General features: G+C 38.7%; 1 protein-coding gene across 6 annotated transcripts in view; it reads left to right on the forward strand.

Annotated features, from left to right (window-relative positions):
• NTRK2 (neurotrophic receptor tyrosine kinase 2) overlaps nt 1-17,289 on the forward strand; it is a 383,866-nt gene that overhangs the window by 36,242 nt on the left and 330,335 nt on the right. For all 6 annotated transcript variants that reach the window (XM_060301090.1, XM_060301091.1, XM_060301089.1 and 3 more), the window contains one exon: nt 1,662-1,816. In XM_060301090.1, the coding sequence (XP_060157073.1) occupies nt 1,662-1,816 (155 nt within the window). The remainder of the gene's footprint in view (nt 1-1,661; nt 1,817-17,289) is intronic.

Here is a 17,289-nt window from a genome sequence, read left to right on the forward strand (position 1 = left end):
CATATTTAATTAATTCATTCCACAAATGTTAATTGTGTATCTGTTGCAAATCAAACTAACATGGCACTAGGCCATAGGGATATAAGGAGAACGGTATCTGTACTCCAGGACTCTGCTATCCAGGGGGAGCGGTAGAAGCCTGAACAAATTAAGTACAACACGCTCTAACAGTCGCTGCGAAAGGAGTTTGTACAGTGTGTGAGAGGAAGAAGCCAGCTGTCTGCCCGTGCCGTGTGGTCAGACGAACGTTGCTGTCTTTGTAGCTCAAGATCCCTTTGCTTCTTTATCTCTTCTGTGGATTCAGTCGTACCTGCTTTCAAAAAAGATTTCTTAGTTTTTCATGGACTCAGAACACCAGGAAACCTCTTGGATTAGTTGGGGTTTAAACATTGTGGATATCATCTGCATTATATTCCATACCTAGTAGTCTCAACTCTTATTTTGGTCTTGGAGGGATATTTGGAGGCAATCAAGCAGACACAAATTAAACGAGTCTGCCAGGACCACATTTTCTCCAAGGAAACTCCTGGAAAAGTCTCCAGGGATTCCCTGAGATTGTTAGAACCCAACCAGAAAACCACAGGAGTAAATGATGTTGCAAAGCCCAGGTCCTGTCCTCATGGAAATCTTAAGTATTGTGGTTAATGCCAGGCAGAGCCTATGTAATGATTTTAAATGGCCTCATTTAAAGGCTCATTGCCATAAATGGAAGTCATTTTAAACAGGCCACTGAGTGTTATAAATAAGCATTTAAAGATTTTTTTTTTTCTTGTGGTTTTTATTTTCCTCTTGACTACTTCCTCCTTGACCAATCACAGGCCACAGGAGTCCAGGCAGCATGGCTGAATAGTGACTTTCTCTTTGCAGACCCTCCCACAATGGGCTAAGTAGCTCAGTCTGGACCTTGGTTGCACTTGCTCTCGGAAACCCTGAGCTTGGCGTGCGTGTGTGTGTGTGTGTGTGTGTGTGTGTGTGTGTGTGTGTGTGTGTGTGTGTGTGAAGGAGGTCTAAGAGCTCCCTTCCAGGTTCTGTCTCTCACATTCACTCCAGCTTTCTTGCATCAGTCAAACTGAACTGTGGTTGCATCATTTGGAAAGCTGGGAGTGCACCCTCCTGGCTCTCACACTTTAGTCTTAGCCTTGTATTCACAGTCTCGTTTTCAATTCAGATGAAATTGCTCTGCACTCTACTGAAGTTCGAACTTATTAAGTGATAACACTTGAATCTCTAGCCTGGTTAGACATAAGTATGTTAGTGTTCCCGAAAACTTAACGTTGGCTTCTTCACTTAAGATCTTCATAACTGTATAATATCTGTGATAAATTTGTTACGGTATCTTATTTTCCCCCATCTTTTGAGACATCTTTTTCTATCCTATATTATAGTTATTTCTGTTCCTACCTTGTTTCCCTATGGGTCCGAAAGGTCTCACATCACTTTGCATCCTTTAGCCTCTACAGGGGTGTTTGCACATAGCAGAATATCAGTAAGTATCAGATAAATGAATGAATAATAAGTACCGTTATGCTATAAAGATGGGTGTGACTTCCAAAGATAGCCGGCTAGAAGAAATTCATAATGCTGTTAGTGCTTCGTAAACACTTCTGTAGCTAAAACTGAAAAAGAGAAGGCTGACTGGATTTCATTTTTGTTCCATGTAGGATCCTGGTGGGCAACCCATTTACATGCTCCTGCGACATTATGTGGATTAAGACTCTTCAGGAGACTAAACCCAGTCCAGAAACTCAGGACTTGTACTGCCTCGATGAAAACAGCAAGAATATTTCCCTGGCAAACCTGCAGATATCCCATTGTGGTAATTTACTTTTAAATCAATAAGTTCTACTTGCTATTAATTATTCTAATTCCCTGGGTGTGGTAGAGAGTCTGGGAAGGTTACCACTACCTGGATTTTATATGTATGCTGTTGATAGCTCCACTGAGTTGGGCCACTTTCATGTGCAGTGTAGAGAAATCAGCTGGGAGAAACTTTGCTGAGTGTTCTTTGCCAGTAGAATATTAATTCTGAATGGTTGACTTTAAAGTGCACAGAGAAAAAAAATACACTGTTTATTCCTTTGTTTCTTTGTTCGTTTGTTCATCCATCCAACTATTCATCCAAAAAGTACTGGCTGAGAGTGTGGTACTTCACTGGCCACAGATATACTTGGTTGGCACCTAGGCCATGCAGAGGAAGGATCTCAGGGGGATCAAGTGTCCTGGCAGCACAAGAACATGCAGCTCAATCCAGAACATTCCCTTACACTTGTCTTGTTGCCGGATGTCAGTGTATCTTGATGGGGCACCACAAATCCGCCCTTTGACTTGCTTTCCCCCATTTCTGGGTTTACAATCTCCAGAATTTAAAAGGGCATCATATGATAAAATTACAGCTCTGTGAATGCCAATGTGTTTACAAGAAGGGAAAATCCAAGTGTTCTGGTTAGGATTTTACTGCTAAGGGCTCTTGGGACATGCCTCTGCAGTACCCACATATGCATATTATTCCTGAGTTGAAATTTTAATCAGTCAACCAGTTAATCAGTTAACAATTAAATGTGATCTTCTCGCCTAGTGGCTGGTGACACAGCAGAAAGCCACATAGCACCTGGTTCTTGCCCGAGAGGAATCTGTATATTAACCATAAACTTCCAGGTCTTTGTTTTCAGAGGATCCTGTTGTTTGGAGTCAATTTTTATTTAAGGAAAATATAGCTGCTGCTCTTTTTTTTTTTTTTTTTTTGCGGTACGTGGGCCTCTCACTGTTGTGGCCTCTCCCGTTGCGGAGTAACAGGCTCCGGATGTGCAGGCTCAGCGGCCACGGTTCATGGGCGCAGCCGCTCCGCGGCATGTGGGATCTTCCCGGACCGGGGCATGAACCCGTGTCCCCTGCATCGGCAGGTGGACTCTCAACCACTGCGCCACCAGGGAAGCCCCCCTAGCTCCTGCTCATTTTTAATGAGAGTGTAATAAAGGAGTGTTAAGTGTTTGTTTCTTCCCCTGCAGGGTCTTAGAAGACAGCAGTTACTCTTCCCACAGATTTTTGTTGTAACGAGAGCCCTTTGGTTTCATAATGGGGGAATTAAGCTTTGTTCCCTTGTCAGCTTCCCTTGACTTTCATTATTAGCCAGTATTAAAAAATTTTTTTAATATCTATCTTTTCCTGATTGATAAGAGGATAACTGTTCTCTGTTCTGGTATAAATTTGTACCGCTGAGAGAAATTGCCCAGAGGGACAAGAAATTCAATGTTGAGTCACCTGGCTGCTTGGCCAGCTCCCAGATCCCCATGGCTGTGTGGCCACATTGTTTCAGCAACCACTGAGAGGAAAAAAGAGAAAGCATCTGACTCCTGCTCTGATTTCACAAAAGGCCTCTTAATAGACGTCTGCTTTGCCCTTGCCTGAAACCAATTCTCTTTTTTTTTTTAATTTTAATTTTTGGCCATATTGTCTTGACAGCATTCCTGTAATGTACCCACCTAATGTGCTGTTGATAGACCGCTGTGACTGGAGCAGGGGAGGGGTAGGAGTGAGCTGGTTCTAATTTTTCCTGACTACTTTGTCAATTTTCAGTGTTTTAAAATTTGTTTCCTACGAATTTGTCAATGAATTGTGTGTATGAGAGTGAGGCTTTGAATCCACTGTCAGAGGGCATGTGTTTGATTGATTAGGATTGAATGATTACATTTATGGTAATTTCAGGGTCAGCAATGCTTTTCAGAAAGCAACATTAGAAAAGGTGAACTGATAGACTTACTTTTTTGTGTTCTTAAACTGCCTTGTTCTTTCTCTGCTAATTTTTATTTTCTTTCCCAGTGTTTTTTACTTATTTATAATTGCACACATACTATTGATACATTTTGTTGCAAAAATATTTTCTACATTTACACATAAAGCTTATCTTTACTTGTTTGTGACCATTTCAGGTCAGAAGCCATCGATCTATCCTATCTTTTTAATCATTGTGTGTTATTCACGGTAGAATATATCTTTTTTTTTTTTTTTTTTTTTTTTTGCGGTACGCGGGCCTCTCACTGCTGTGGCCTTTCCCGTTGCGGAGCACAGGCTCCAGACGCGCAGGCTCAGCAGCCATGGCTCCCGGGTCCAGCCGCTCCGCGGCATGTGGGATCCCCCCAGACCTGGGCACGAACCCGTGTCCCCTGCATTGGCAGGCGGACTCTCAACCACTGTGCCACCAGGGAAGCCCTAGAATATATCTTGATTATGTTAAATCTTCCATATTGATGGGCATTTCCCATTTTACTACAAAAGTGTTTCAACCAGCCTCCTTATACATGATCTTTGTACATACATACAGATGCAAAGATTTTTCTAGAGTACATAGCGGGAAGCAGAATTTTTGGTTAATATGGTTTGCACATTAAAAAGTGGTTGTACCAATTTATAGCCACCCCAGCAAAGTATACCTTGATATTAGCCAACTTCTTATTTTTTGTATCTCTAAAACATGGTATGTCATTGCTTTTTAGTTTGCACTTTCCTGGTTGCTATTGAGTATCTTCTATGTTTATTAGACATTGTGATTATTCTTCCTTGAATGGCCTATTTATACCTTTTGTCTATTTTTCTACAAGTTTATTCCTTTTCCTTCCTTTTCTTCCACTGACAGTGTTCTTTGTTTTATTTTTTCTTAATTTTTCGAAAGTTATAAATTATGTTTCTCTGTTTGTAAATACACAGTGCCAAAATTTTTTTTTTAAGAAGATGTTGGGGGTAGGATTTTACTAATTTTATTTTTATTTTTGCTGTGTTGGGTCTTCGTTTCTGTGCGAGAGCTATCTCTAGTTGTGGCAAGCAGGGGCCACTCTTCATTGCAGTGCATGGGCCTCTCACTATCGCGGCCTCTCGTTGCGGAGCACAGGCTCCAGACGCGCAGGCTCAGTAGTTGTGGCTCACGGGACTAGTTGCTCCGCAGCATGTGGGATCCTCCCAGACCAGGGCTCGAACCCGTGTCCCCTGCATTAGCAGGCAGGTTCTCAACCACTGTGCCACCAGGGAAGCCCAGTGCCAAAATATTTACCACACATATTTAAACATATTTTCTGTAAGTATCTAGAAAGAACCCCCAACAAGATTAAAAAAGATACTTTTGCTTCCCTTTACTTTCTCCTCCCTTCTCTGATTGTTATCATCTGAGATTTTATTTTTTATTTATTTACTTTTTAAAATTAATTAATTAAATTTATTTAACACACATAGAGCTAATTCAAGTAATGAGATTTTATTTTTAGACTGTTACTTGATGTTTTTGAGGATTTACTGTTTCTTTTTATATCATTGATTTTTGTATTCCACTACTTCCTCTTGGAGTGGTTTTTCTTTTTGCTGGAGTATATCTTCTAATATTTCTTTCAGAGAAATTAAAAAAATAAAATTCACGTTCTTGCCCAGTGCAAAAGCAGCCTGTATTTTTTCTTCTCATTGGAATTGGCTGAGTGTAAAATTCTAGACTCCAGATAACTTCCTCTTAGAATTTTGCAGATATTATACCACGTTCTCTGTGTGTTCATTGTTGCTGATGAGAAGCCCGAGGCCAGTCTGATGCTTATTTCTTGATAGGTAACCTATGCTTTTCTTTTTCTCTAGAAGCTTTTAGGATTTTCTTCTTATCCATGTTATTCTTAAATTTTACTACACTGTAACTAGGCATGTGTGCATGCTTAAAATTTTATTTTGTTTGACATGCAGTGAACCTTTTCAATATGAGTGTTCACATCTTCAGTTCTGGAAGAATTTTCTAATTTATTTAGATGGTTATTTACACTTCAGGCTCCTCTCTCCATACCTCTCACCCTTCCTGTAATACTTTCCATCTGCTTGTCCTTTTGTGCTGCATAATGGGAGAATTGTTTACTCACTACTTTGCCCTTCAGCTATTTCTCCAGCTACTGAATTTTCCCTTCTGCCAATTGATTTTTAATTTCTGAAATCTCTAGTGACTTTTTTTTTTTTAGTGACTGAAATACGCTTTTCCATACTGGGGTTCACCATATCTCTAGGGTACCTAGCATGACTGACTTTCTCCTGTAAACTTCCCACACTCATTGCTTCTACTTGGGGGCAGCTGCAGCAGTTGTTGGATGCTGTGCCTGAGGTGGGAGGGCAAAGGTAGGATGTGGAGAGTTTATTCCTGTGTGCTTCTACTTGTTTTCTTAACCAGTGACCCCGTGGCTTAGTGGAGGGGAGGCCCCACTCTGCCCTGCCGTCCACCCCTAGTCTCAGGTCAGCCCAGCAGCTTCCCTGTTTTGTGTGGCACATACTCATGTGTCTGTTGGGAACTGTGCTGTTTTTCTTTCATTTAATTTCCCCACTTTCTCTTGTTCAGGAGTTTCTCATTGTTCTTATCCACCAACAGTTATACCTTCTGATTTTCCAACGTGGTTCTGGATTTTTAAAAAAATGAACCTAATTTCTAGAGATTTGAGATGAGAGGGGGAGCCTTCAGTTTGGGTCTTAGTCATGTATTAATTTTCCTCTTGATGGTTTCCCAACTTTGGTTCTTTAAGAGAAGTTAGGCAGATTGAGCAGTAAATTATGCTACATTGTTGAATTTAAATTCTGTCTCTGAAATTCCATGTTGGAGAAGTTGGATAATATCCCCAAGTCTTCAAGTTAGATGTCTTGTTTAAAACATGAATTCATGGTCAGTTGGCTTTTCTTTTAGGTCTCACCCTCAGCAGACTTTTAAAATATACCTGTTGTGTTTAAGTCACAGTTTCACGGAGGTCATCGTACTTCCACTTTTTTCTTTTTTTTTTTCTTTATGAAGCTTGTTAGCTAACTCAAAAAGTAACTCATAAGAGTATGGTCTTGTGTATTTCATCACTGTAAACCCAACAATTTGCCAGTAACTACGGCCATTGTATTTGGTTTGCAACTGGTAATATTTTAATTTCCATAAAAAAGAGCTATTGGGATTTCATTCCTTTATGAGGTGGGCTTTCTTTAAAAAATACCTCTTTTAGTATTTCATCATGTAAGCATTATATGATGAACAAATTCTCTACATTTTATAAGCAAAAATGTCTCCTCCATGGTGCCTGATGTATCCCCTGAACATAACAGTCATTTGATTAATGTTTGCTGAATTGATCAATTAATAAATGCATGATCCACATCATATTAATGATCAGATTGAAACAGATTTTTGATATAATGGTGCAGATATTTCAGTTAAGTAAAAATAACTGAAACATTTATATTATTCTAGCCAAATTATTCCGTATTTTAGCACTTCGTAGTTCCCTTTGAAATGTCTGTCATCATTGCATTTTGAAAGAATCTCCTTTCTTTTTCCTCTGCCGTTAGCGATTGAGCGAGCATGGTAGGCAGGGCTGGGAAGTTTAGCTGTGCCATTCCCGATCCCATTAACAGCACAGTCAAAATGTCTCACAATATTTTTCTAACAGCCCCTCCTGCTGTGAATTACTGTAAATTTATTCATGCTGTGAAACATGTTGTGGTCTGTTTCTCCACCAGGTCCTTTTTAACCTTAGAAAAACTTTGTTAATTACCAGGCAACAAAACATATTCATGTAAAATTTCCACATTAATCAGAAAAAAAGGGGTGCTATGAGCAGTGGTTCTGAAGACAGAAACTGAATTACACAAGTGTTAGTGAAGAATAGTTATTTTTCCAGATTGTGCTGATTTATCACTCCAGATAAAAGTGTTCCTGCTACTTCTTTTAGTGTTTTTCAATGACATTATTTATAACATTGTATATTCTAAATTCTTGTACTCAATTCCTGTACATTTGTTTGATCTTCAGTAGTTAGGTTTGCAGTACAAACCTTTCAATCTTTTCCCCTGGCTGGATGGCATTATTAAAGAACAGTGTACTTTATACTTTAATTTTTTTGTACTATAATTATGATTTAAATCTCTGGAAGAGAGTTTCTTCAGGAAGTGTTAATAGTGGATGATATGCTCTGTTCTAAGCAGACAACAAATATATTTAAAAGGCAGTATTCTTTTGGGTCAAATCAAAACAATCCCTCAACCCATTTTACTGGTAACTAGCTACCGTAGAACATGCTAGCCCCACAGTGAAGATAAGATGGTAATTCAGTTGAGGGTTGAGTGTAGTTACTATATAAAACACTCTTAATGGTCCCATGGATTGAAATCAGCTTTGCCTTTGGTTTCTTTATTTATAATGACAATTTCAATTTTCCATTTTTCCAACCTTCAAACTTTTAGTGTAGAGCCTCCTTACAACACATTGACAAAATATTATTTATGTTGGGAAAGGTCGGTTCACAGGTGCCCAGGAGGAGAGGCCTGTTTCCTTGAGGTAAACTGATTTGAATGATTTATTTTTAAGATTTACTTTTGGTTTCCACTATAATTTGTAGTATGCATGTCTGTTTAGCATATTTGTACATACTCCTTCTTTTGTTTTAAACTAGGAAAATAGGATAGTAATTCTATTTTGTTAGCATTCACAGAAGATTAAAATGAAATGCTGTATTAATACTCCATGTATAAATTAGATTGGTAAAAAACATTGTTTTCCTAGCATCTTAGCTGGATTGATTTTTTTTTTTTTTTCTGAAAAGCAAATACAAAGTCTAGTTTACTGCTTTGCTTCCTTTTATTAGAGATCAGGTTTTACCCACTAAAACACAGCAAGCCACACAGTGGACCAGTGCTTTTCTTTGTCTTTTTAGAAAGGCAAATAAAGCAGGTTTTCTAACCTGTCAGCTGCTATTCAGATTTTTGTGTTTAGAAGTTTTGTGGTTGCTGTCACTGTCATGACATGGCTCACACAAGCCTAGAAGCACAGTTTCCCATTTGAGCTGGGAAAGTCACTTTGCTAATTTTCTGTCATTTTTGCAACCAGGTGTAAGGCAGCCACTTCTAAATAGGTCAGGCTCATTCTGGCTTCATTCCTGGTTGTGAAATATGTATGTTTAGGGGACACAAAAATGGGAAGATATTTCTTCCCAAGAAGAGAGAAAGTGAGTGGAGAGAAGACAGAGAGCTGACAAAAATCATAATTTACTTGAATATTTTTATACCCATGGAGTGATGATCCAATAAGAAATGAACAGAGCTTAGGCTTACTAAAATGAGGTGAAAAAGAACACAACTCAGGCCTACAGGTGGATATTGAAAAATAAAACCCTAACTTGACCCATCTCATTTATTGCAAAGCCAAGTTAATATTTCAAAAAGTTTAGAGGTTAGTTTTCCTCAATTATTAGGAAGTGAGAACGTGCATACTTTGAATTAGTGATCAAAGGGCCTAGTCAATATGGTCAACTTTCAAGAAGTGTGCACCAGTGGATGGCGCAGTGTCAGTGGCTGTTCACCTGAGTATGGTTGGAAAGGACATACCAGCCAGTAGACCTCAGCAGAAAATCATCAATCATTCAGTGAAAAGGCTGACTGTCTTTAGACCAGGGCTTCCCAAACTTTAATGTGCATATGAATCACCAGCAGATCTTGTTAAAAATATTGCTTCTTTTCCAGCAGGTCTGGGTTGGGGCCTGAGAGTCCACATTCTAACAACCCCCTTGTTCCATAGATCACACTTTGAGTAGCAAGGGTTTAGACAATGGGTGTTGGACTATTCGTTGGGTTTTTGCTTGTACAACTATTATTCTTACACCTGACAGGAGCCTGAGCAATCATCTAGTCCACCAAACTTTCCCCACTCTATGTTCTGTGCAACTCTAATTCCTTGAGATGCTCTGTGTAGGAAAAAGAAAAACCCAAGGTTAAAGAAAAAAATATAGAAAATTCTGTAACTCTGGACGTTCACTGTGCACATTACTATATTAAAAGCTCTAAGAATTCCTGCTCGAAAAGAACCATGTAACTTCCATTGATCTTATGGTCCTCAAGGTTGTTTGAGTACATACCATTTCTTTGTGATATCATGTTATGGCTTTGCTATTTTTACTTGAAGTAATTTGACAGAATATCAGATATACACATGTATAAATTCAGATGTAAAATATATTTAAAGCTAAATATCCATATTGATATTGGTAATAACATTAATAGCTAACGTTTATTAAGGACTTAATATGCACTAGACCTCATCTGAAATATTTTCCATATTATCTTATTAGGCATCCTAAAAGCTCTAGAAAGTAGATGTCATTAGTATCCTTATTTCCAGTTGAAGAAATGAAAGCTTACCAAGCATCATGAGTAAACATCTAATGAGTAGGGGTTGGCTTTAACCCACATCTGTCTGTCTAGGGCCTTAACCAATACACTGATCAGCTGCATCCTTTACTGGGCTCTTCCATGCCTCAGAGGTGTCTGTCTGTCCGGGCAGCTGGTCTTCTCTGATCTCCAGCGAGGTTTCCCGGCGTGTAAAGGAGGACAGCCCTGATACTTAAGTCAGGATCCCATTACCATAGAAGCTCTTGGAGACATTGCTGAGCTTTGCTCTGTACTTGTGCTGATTTCAAATCTTATTAAGCCAGGAAGTAGTGCCTGGCACATGGTTTATCCTGCCTTGGCTATTCATGCTTCCCAATTCATTTTTATTGTGCTAATTAAACCTCAAGTGGTATTTCAAGTACAGATTGTTTTTTCCATTATTGAATCTTTGGCCAGCCTATTAATGCTGTAGAATTAACGTGAGTCAGATGCTTACTCATTTGTGGAAGACTTTACATTTAAAAGATCTAGACTTGGCCAATTTTGCACAGATTCCTTTGGAAACTGCTATGACGGGGTGATACAATTTCTCTATAAATAAAGGAGACTCACTCTTCTCTCACAGATAGACACGTAATTATTTTTTTAATGAACCAAATTCCTAGATTATGGATATGTATTGGTATTTATAGTCTGTGCTAAAATGGATATTACAGTCTGGGAAGGGTAGTCTATTGTAGTGGTGAACATCTGGATCTTTGAGTTCAATTCCTAGGTAGTTGGGCAACTTTGGAAGATGTATTGGACTTTTCCAAAACTCACATTCTTTATTAATTAAATGAAGATAAATACTTAACTTCAAGCTTGGTTGTAAGGATTAAATTAAATGAAACAAAAATGTAAAGTACTAGACAGGAGTTTCTGGTTCAGTGAATGCCCTATAGATGTTATTGCTAGTACTATAATTAAGCAGACATTTTTAGAGATATTAATCATGTAAATTTAGGCTTGAAGGAAAAAATAAACGACATTAGATTTTACAGGGGAGATTAAGATTATAGCATAGCATTCTCTGCTGAGACTCTCTTTATTTTAACTTCTTTTCTTCTTAGAATTTCCACACTTTTAGATACATTTATACAAGGTGGAAGTTTACACCATCGGTTTATATTCGAGGTGCCAGGAAGGGTGTCACCAAGATCCATTGGTGGAGTCTGCTGGTGGGGGAGCTCATACCTCAAGAGCAAGCACCATGGCAAGCCCTGGCTCCATGGTTTCTCCAGATTCAGCCAGATAAATCTATAAATACAAGAGAATGGGAGAGGAGTCAACACAGCTTTGTGTTTCTGCAGTTGCCATTGGAAAGTAGATGGATGAGTAGTGACTGACTTAAAGGCTGAGAATGCTGGTTACCAAGTGGACAATGGGGAAAGCCAAGAGGAGAGCTTGGTGTATATTGCAGAACTACTGCAAGGCTCAGGAAGTGAGAGAACAGGTAACACCAAACACAGGAGAGTGGTTGAAAGATTTTTGTTCCATACATCTCAGGTGTAAAAACTGGAAGTTTGTTCTCTAAAGAGGATAAAACAAAGGCCCAGAGGAATTCCAGGTAGAGCTGAGGCTGTGAGAGACATAGAGAGGATGATGGATTTACAGACAACTGAGTTTTGACACAGGTATCCTCCAATTTTTGGAAGTTTTCTTTACACCACTTCGCTTTTCTGAACGTAATCGGAAGAGGATTTTTGCTTCTCCTAAAAAAGGTGAAAAGCAAAAATAGCATTCAGCATTTGTTTTACATGGAGCTCTTTAGAGGCAGCGCACATCCCAAGCAGGGAGGGGGCACCACTAAGCTCCTTCCTGGGAGCTACACTCAGCATCTCATCATCACGCCGCCATAGCTTTGACTGTGTCTGTGAGAATCTGTGCTTTATTTTGATTTATTCTGTGCATCTGTTAGAAGGAGGTGTCCTGAGGTAATTACTTCTTTACTTTATGTCATTTCGTCAAAAAGTTTCATAGGAGCGTTCTGCGTTCTGATAGCCAGGAAAACCTGTGTTTCCAGCCTCTTCCTCTTCCAAACAGTACACTGCAAGAGAATTATCTGAATAATTTGATCAATCCCATCCCCAGAAGGAGTTAATGATACTGACATCAGGTGGTACCCATTACAGAGGCCAGTAATACTGCCCTAGTGATGCTGACAGTTAATAAATGTGCAATGCTTCTATTACCCCATTCTTAAAGATGAAAGAACAGGGACTTCCCTGGTGGCGGAGTGGTTAACACTCTGCGCTCCCAATGCAGGGAGCCTGGGTTCGATCCCTGGTCAGGGAACTAGATCCCACAGGCATGCCGCAACTAAGAGTTTGCATGCCACAACTAAGGATCCAGCGACCCCCAAATAAGGAGCCCACCTGCTGCAACTAAGACCCAGAGCAACCACATAAATAAATAAATAAAATAAAATCTACATTAAAAAAAAATTAATGAACAGTCAAGGATCACCAACTGTTTGAGAAAAGTTTATAATATGAAAGAAAACCACAAAACAGAGAGAAAAAAAAATTGCAGAAACAAAGTTGATATAGACAGAAGAAAAATTCACAAGAAATTATAATTAATATTTCATAGATATTAGAGATCAACAGAGATATTGCATCCGTGAAACAAACACATGGTGTTAAAAAAATAGAAGACCATTCAGGAACAACAACAAAAAGCCTTGGAAAAACTAAAAGTATGACAGAAATAGAGCAAATAGACAAAAAGATGGAAAATAGGAGAGAAAAGATTGAAAAAGATAGGCCACCCAGAAGGTCCAGCCTCCAAATAATAGGAGAGCTAAGTGGTGAGAGAAAGCATTACAGCGTAGTTGAATTGGCATCATTTTTTTTTCCCTTTCATCGTGGTGCATATCACAGTGTTGTGTCCTATAATTAAAGCTGTCTTAAATTTGATAAAATATGATAACTATTACACACAATGGTTCAGCTGTCTGTAGAGTTTATGTATTTATAGTAAACTTTATTGTACATTTAGACAACAAAACTTCATAGCGGGCTTCCCTGGTGGTGCAGTGGTTGAGAGTCTGCCTGCCGATGCAGGGGACACGGGTCCGTGCCCCGGTCCGGAAAGATCACACATGCTGCGGAGCGGCTGGGCCCGTGAGCCGTGGCCGCTGAGCCTGCGCGTCCGGAGCCTGTGCTCCGCAACGGGAGAGGCCACAACAGTGAGAGGCCTGCGTACCACAATAAAAACAAAAAAACAAAAAACTTCTTAGCAGATGGTAAGATATGAAGACAGAATAGTGTGAGTGTGGTATGGGCATGTGGGGAGAGCTGGCTTTCTGTGTGAACATGAGCCTAGTTCTCACCTTCCAGGGTGAGAGGTCAGTAGATAATGTTAAAACAGAAAAAACAAGAAGTAGCAATATAAACATGATATTTAGTGATATAGAGATCAATACCCAAAGAAGTTAAAAGAGGTGAAATGAGTGCTTCTGGGAATAGGAAATAGTGCCACATGGGTACTATTTCTCACATAGTAGTTTGAATATTTTTGTTTCTTTTTTTCCCCTGAGTTTGTAGTTGTTTTTATATTTTCTCAGTTTTATTGATATATAACTGACATACAGTACTGTATAAGTTTAAGGTGTATAGCATAATGATTTGACTTACATACATCATGAAATTATCACAATAGGTTTAGTGAATATCCATCATCTCATATTGATTCAAAATTAAAGAAACGGAAAAAAGTTTTCCCTGTGTTGTACATTATATCTCTAATATTTACTTATAACTGGAAGTCTGAACCTTTTGACTACCTTCATCTAACTTCCTCTCCTTCCACCCACCCCCCAACCTCTGGTAGCAACAAATCTGATCTCTTTTTCTATGAGTTTGCTTGTTTGTTTGTTTGTTTTTGAAGTATAACTGACCTACAACACTCAGTTTCAGGTACACAACATAGTGATTCGGTATTCTGTACATTTCAAAATGATCACCATGCTAAGCCTAGTTATGATATGTCACCGTACAAAGATATTACATAGTTATTGACTATATTCCTCGCTATACATTTCATACCTGTGTGTATTTCGCAACTGGAAGTTTGTATCTCTTAATCTCCCTCACTCATTTCTTTCCTCCCTCCACCCCTCTCCCCTCTGGCAACTACCTGATTGATCTCTGTACCTGTAACTCTGTTTCTGTTTTGTTATGTTTGTTAATTTGTTTTGGTTTTTAGATTCCCCCTATAAGTGAAATATGGTATTTGTCTTTCTCTGTCTGCTTATTTCATTTAGCATAATACTCTCTAGGTCCATCCATGTTGTTGCAAATGGCAAGATTTCATTCTTTTTTATGGCTAATATTCCACTGAATATATACACCACATCTTCTTTATCCATTCATCCACTGATGGGAACTTAGGTTTCTTCCATATCTTGGCTATTGTAAATAAGGCTGAAATGAACATGGGAGTGCAGGTATTTTTTCTGATTAGTGTTTTTGTTTTCTTTGGATAAATACCCAGGAGTGGAGTTGCTGGATAATATGTAGTTCTATTTTTAATTTTTTGAGGAATCTCCATACTGTTTTCCATAATGACTGCACCAATTTACATTCCCACCACCAATGCATGAGGGTTCCCTTTTCTCCACATCCTTGCCAGCACTTGTTGTTTGTTGTCTTTTTGATAATAGCCATTTTGAAAGGTGTGAGGTGATATCTCAGGGTGTTTTGGTTTGCACCCTGATGATTAGTGATGTTGAGCCACTTTTCACGTGCCTGCTGGCTATCTGTATGTCTTCTTTGGAAAAATGTTTATTTAGATCCTCTGCCCATTTTTTAATTGATTTTTTTTAATGTGGAGTTGAATGAGTTCTTTGTATACTTTGCGTACTAACTCCTTATCAGATATATAGTTTGCAAATATTTATCCTGTTCAGTAGGCAGCCTTTTCATTTTGTTGATAGTTTCCTTTGCTGTGCAAAAGTTTTTTAAGTTGGTTGCAGTTACATTTGTTTATTTTTGCTTTTCCCCCACTTTTCTGAGGAGACGTATCCAAAAAACCATTACTAAGACCAATGTCAAAGAGTATACTGCCTTTGCTTCCTTCTGGAATTTTTATGGTTTCAGGTCCTACATTTAAATATTTAATCCATTTTGAACTTATTTTTGTTCGTGGTATGAGAAAGTAGTCCAGCTTTGATTCTTTTGCATGTAGCTGTCCAGTTCTCTGAATACCATTTTTTGAAGTGGCTGTCTTTACTGCATTATATATTCTTGCCTCCTTTGTAGTAGATTAACTGCTCATATAAGTGTGGCTTCATTCCTGGGCTCTCTATTCAGTTCCATTGATCTATGTTTCTATTTTGGTGCCAGTACCATACTCTTTTGATTACTGTAACTTTGTAGTATAGTTTGAAATCAGGCGGCATGATACCTCCAGCTTTGTTCTTCTTTCTCAAGATTATTTTGGCTATTTGGAGTCCTTTGTATTTCCATACAGATTTTAGAATTATATGTTCTAGTTCTGTGAAAAAAACATTTGTAATTTGATAGGGATTGCACTGAATCTGTAGATTACCTTGGGTAGTATGGTCATTTTAGCAATATTAATTCTTCAAATTCATGAGCACAATATATCTTTCCATCTGTTGCTGGTGCCTTCAATTTCTTTCACCAGTGTCTTATGATTTTCCAAGTACAGGTTTTTTACCTCCTTAGTTAGATTTATTTTTAGGTATTTTATTATTTTGATGCAATTGTAAATGGAGTTTTTTCTTAATTTCTTTTTCTGATAGTTCATTGTTAATGTATAGACATGCAACAGATTTCTGTGTAGTAATTTTGTATCCTGCAACTTTATCAGATTCATTGATGAGCTCTAGTAGTTTTTTGGTGGTATCTTTAGGATTTTCTACATATAGTATCATGCATCTTCAAACAGTGACAGTTCTACTTCTTCTTTTTCAATTTGGATATATTTTATTTATTTTCCTTGACTGGTTGCTGTGGCTAGGACTTCCAATACTATGTTGAATAAAAGTGGCTAGAGTGGGCATCATTCTCTTGTTCCTGAACTTAGAGGTAGTTTGAGTGTTTTATATAACAAGTTTTGTAGAATTATAGACTTTTTAAACTATGTGACTATGTATTTTGATTAAAAAAATGCATATTTTGAAAAAGTCACCTAGATCATACCACTGGCTTCAAGGAGATTTAAAAAAAAATAAACCCATTTCTTATATCTTGCCATGGCATGCTTCTTACATTGGGAAGCTTAATTGTCATGGAAGTTGTCATCAGATATTAGAGCTAGAAAATTTTAGAGCTAGATCTTCTAATTGAACAGTGTAATTTTACAGAGAAGAAAACACATTGAGAGGAGAAATGACTCACCCAAAGTCACACAGTATGTTCCAGATTTAGGGTCTAGGGTTCCTGACTCCTGACCCAGTGTTCATTCCGGTTAACTGCAGTGCCTCTTGATCATTTGTATACACTTCATTGCCCTGTTCAACTCAGAGTATTAGGGGGCTGTTTGAAACCCCGTGAAATATATAACATTGCTCTCTATTGGATGCTGGCAGGAAGGAAGGGCTCTGAAGAAGTCACACCAGCCACTGAAAGCCAGATCTTATTGGGAAGTCCTCTATCAATGGTGGGAATACCATGAGACATATACTGTATAAGTCTTGCTATAGTGTAGTTTCAGTAATAAATAATAATGGCTTTGTCAGTAAGGACTGCATTGTAAGAGAAGGATTTGTGCATAGTATGGTGAAGATGACGGGTCAGATACCACTAGGTGGGCAGATTAATTGCAGTTTAATGGCCGTTGAAGATGAATTGCCTTTTCTGACCTCTGGGTTCCTCCTGAGGGTCATAGTTCCATGGAACACAGCTGTTGGGGTGAATATAGTCCTAAGCAGAGTTTCTGATACCAAGGGAGGGTCTTGCTTGACTGGCAGGACGTGATGTATTCTGAGACCCACCTTCATGTTAAAAATACTATGATTAAAAGCAGTATAGGGTCTCCCTGGTGGTGCAGTGGTTGGGAGTCCGCCTGCTGATGCAGGGGACACGGGTTTGTGCCCCGGTCCGGAAGGATCCCACATGCCGCAGAGCGGCTGGG

The sequence above is a fragment of the Globicephala melas genome, chromosome 6 (genome assembly GCF_963455315.2).
Source record: "Globicephala melas chromosome 6, mGloMel1.2, whole genome shotgun sequence".
In the NCBI taxonomy this organism is placed as follows: Eukaryota; Metazoa; Chordata; class Mammalia; order Artiodactyla; family Delphinidae; genus Globicephala; species Globicephala melas.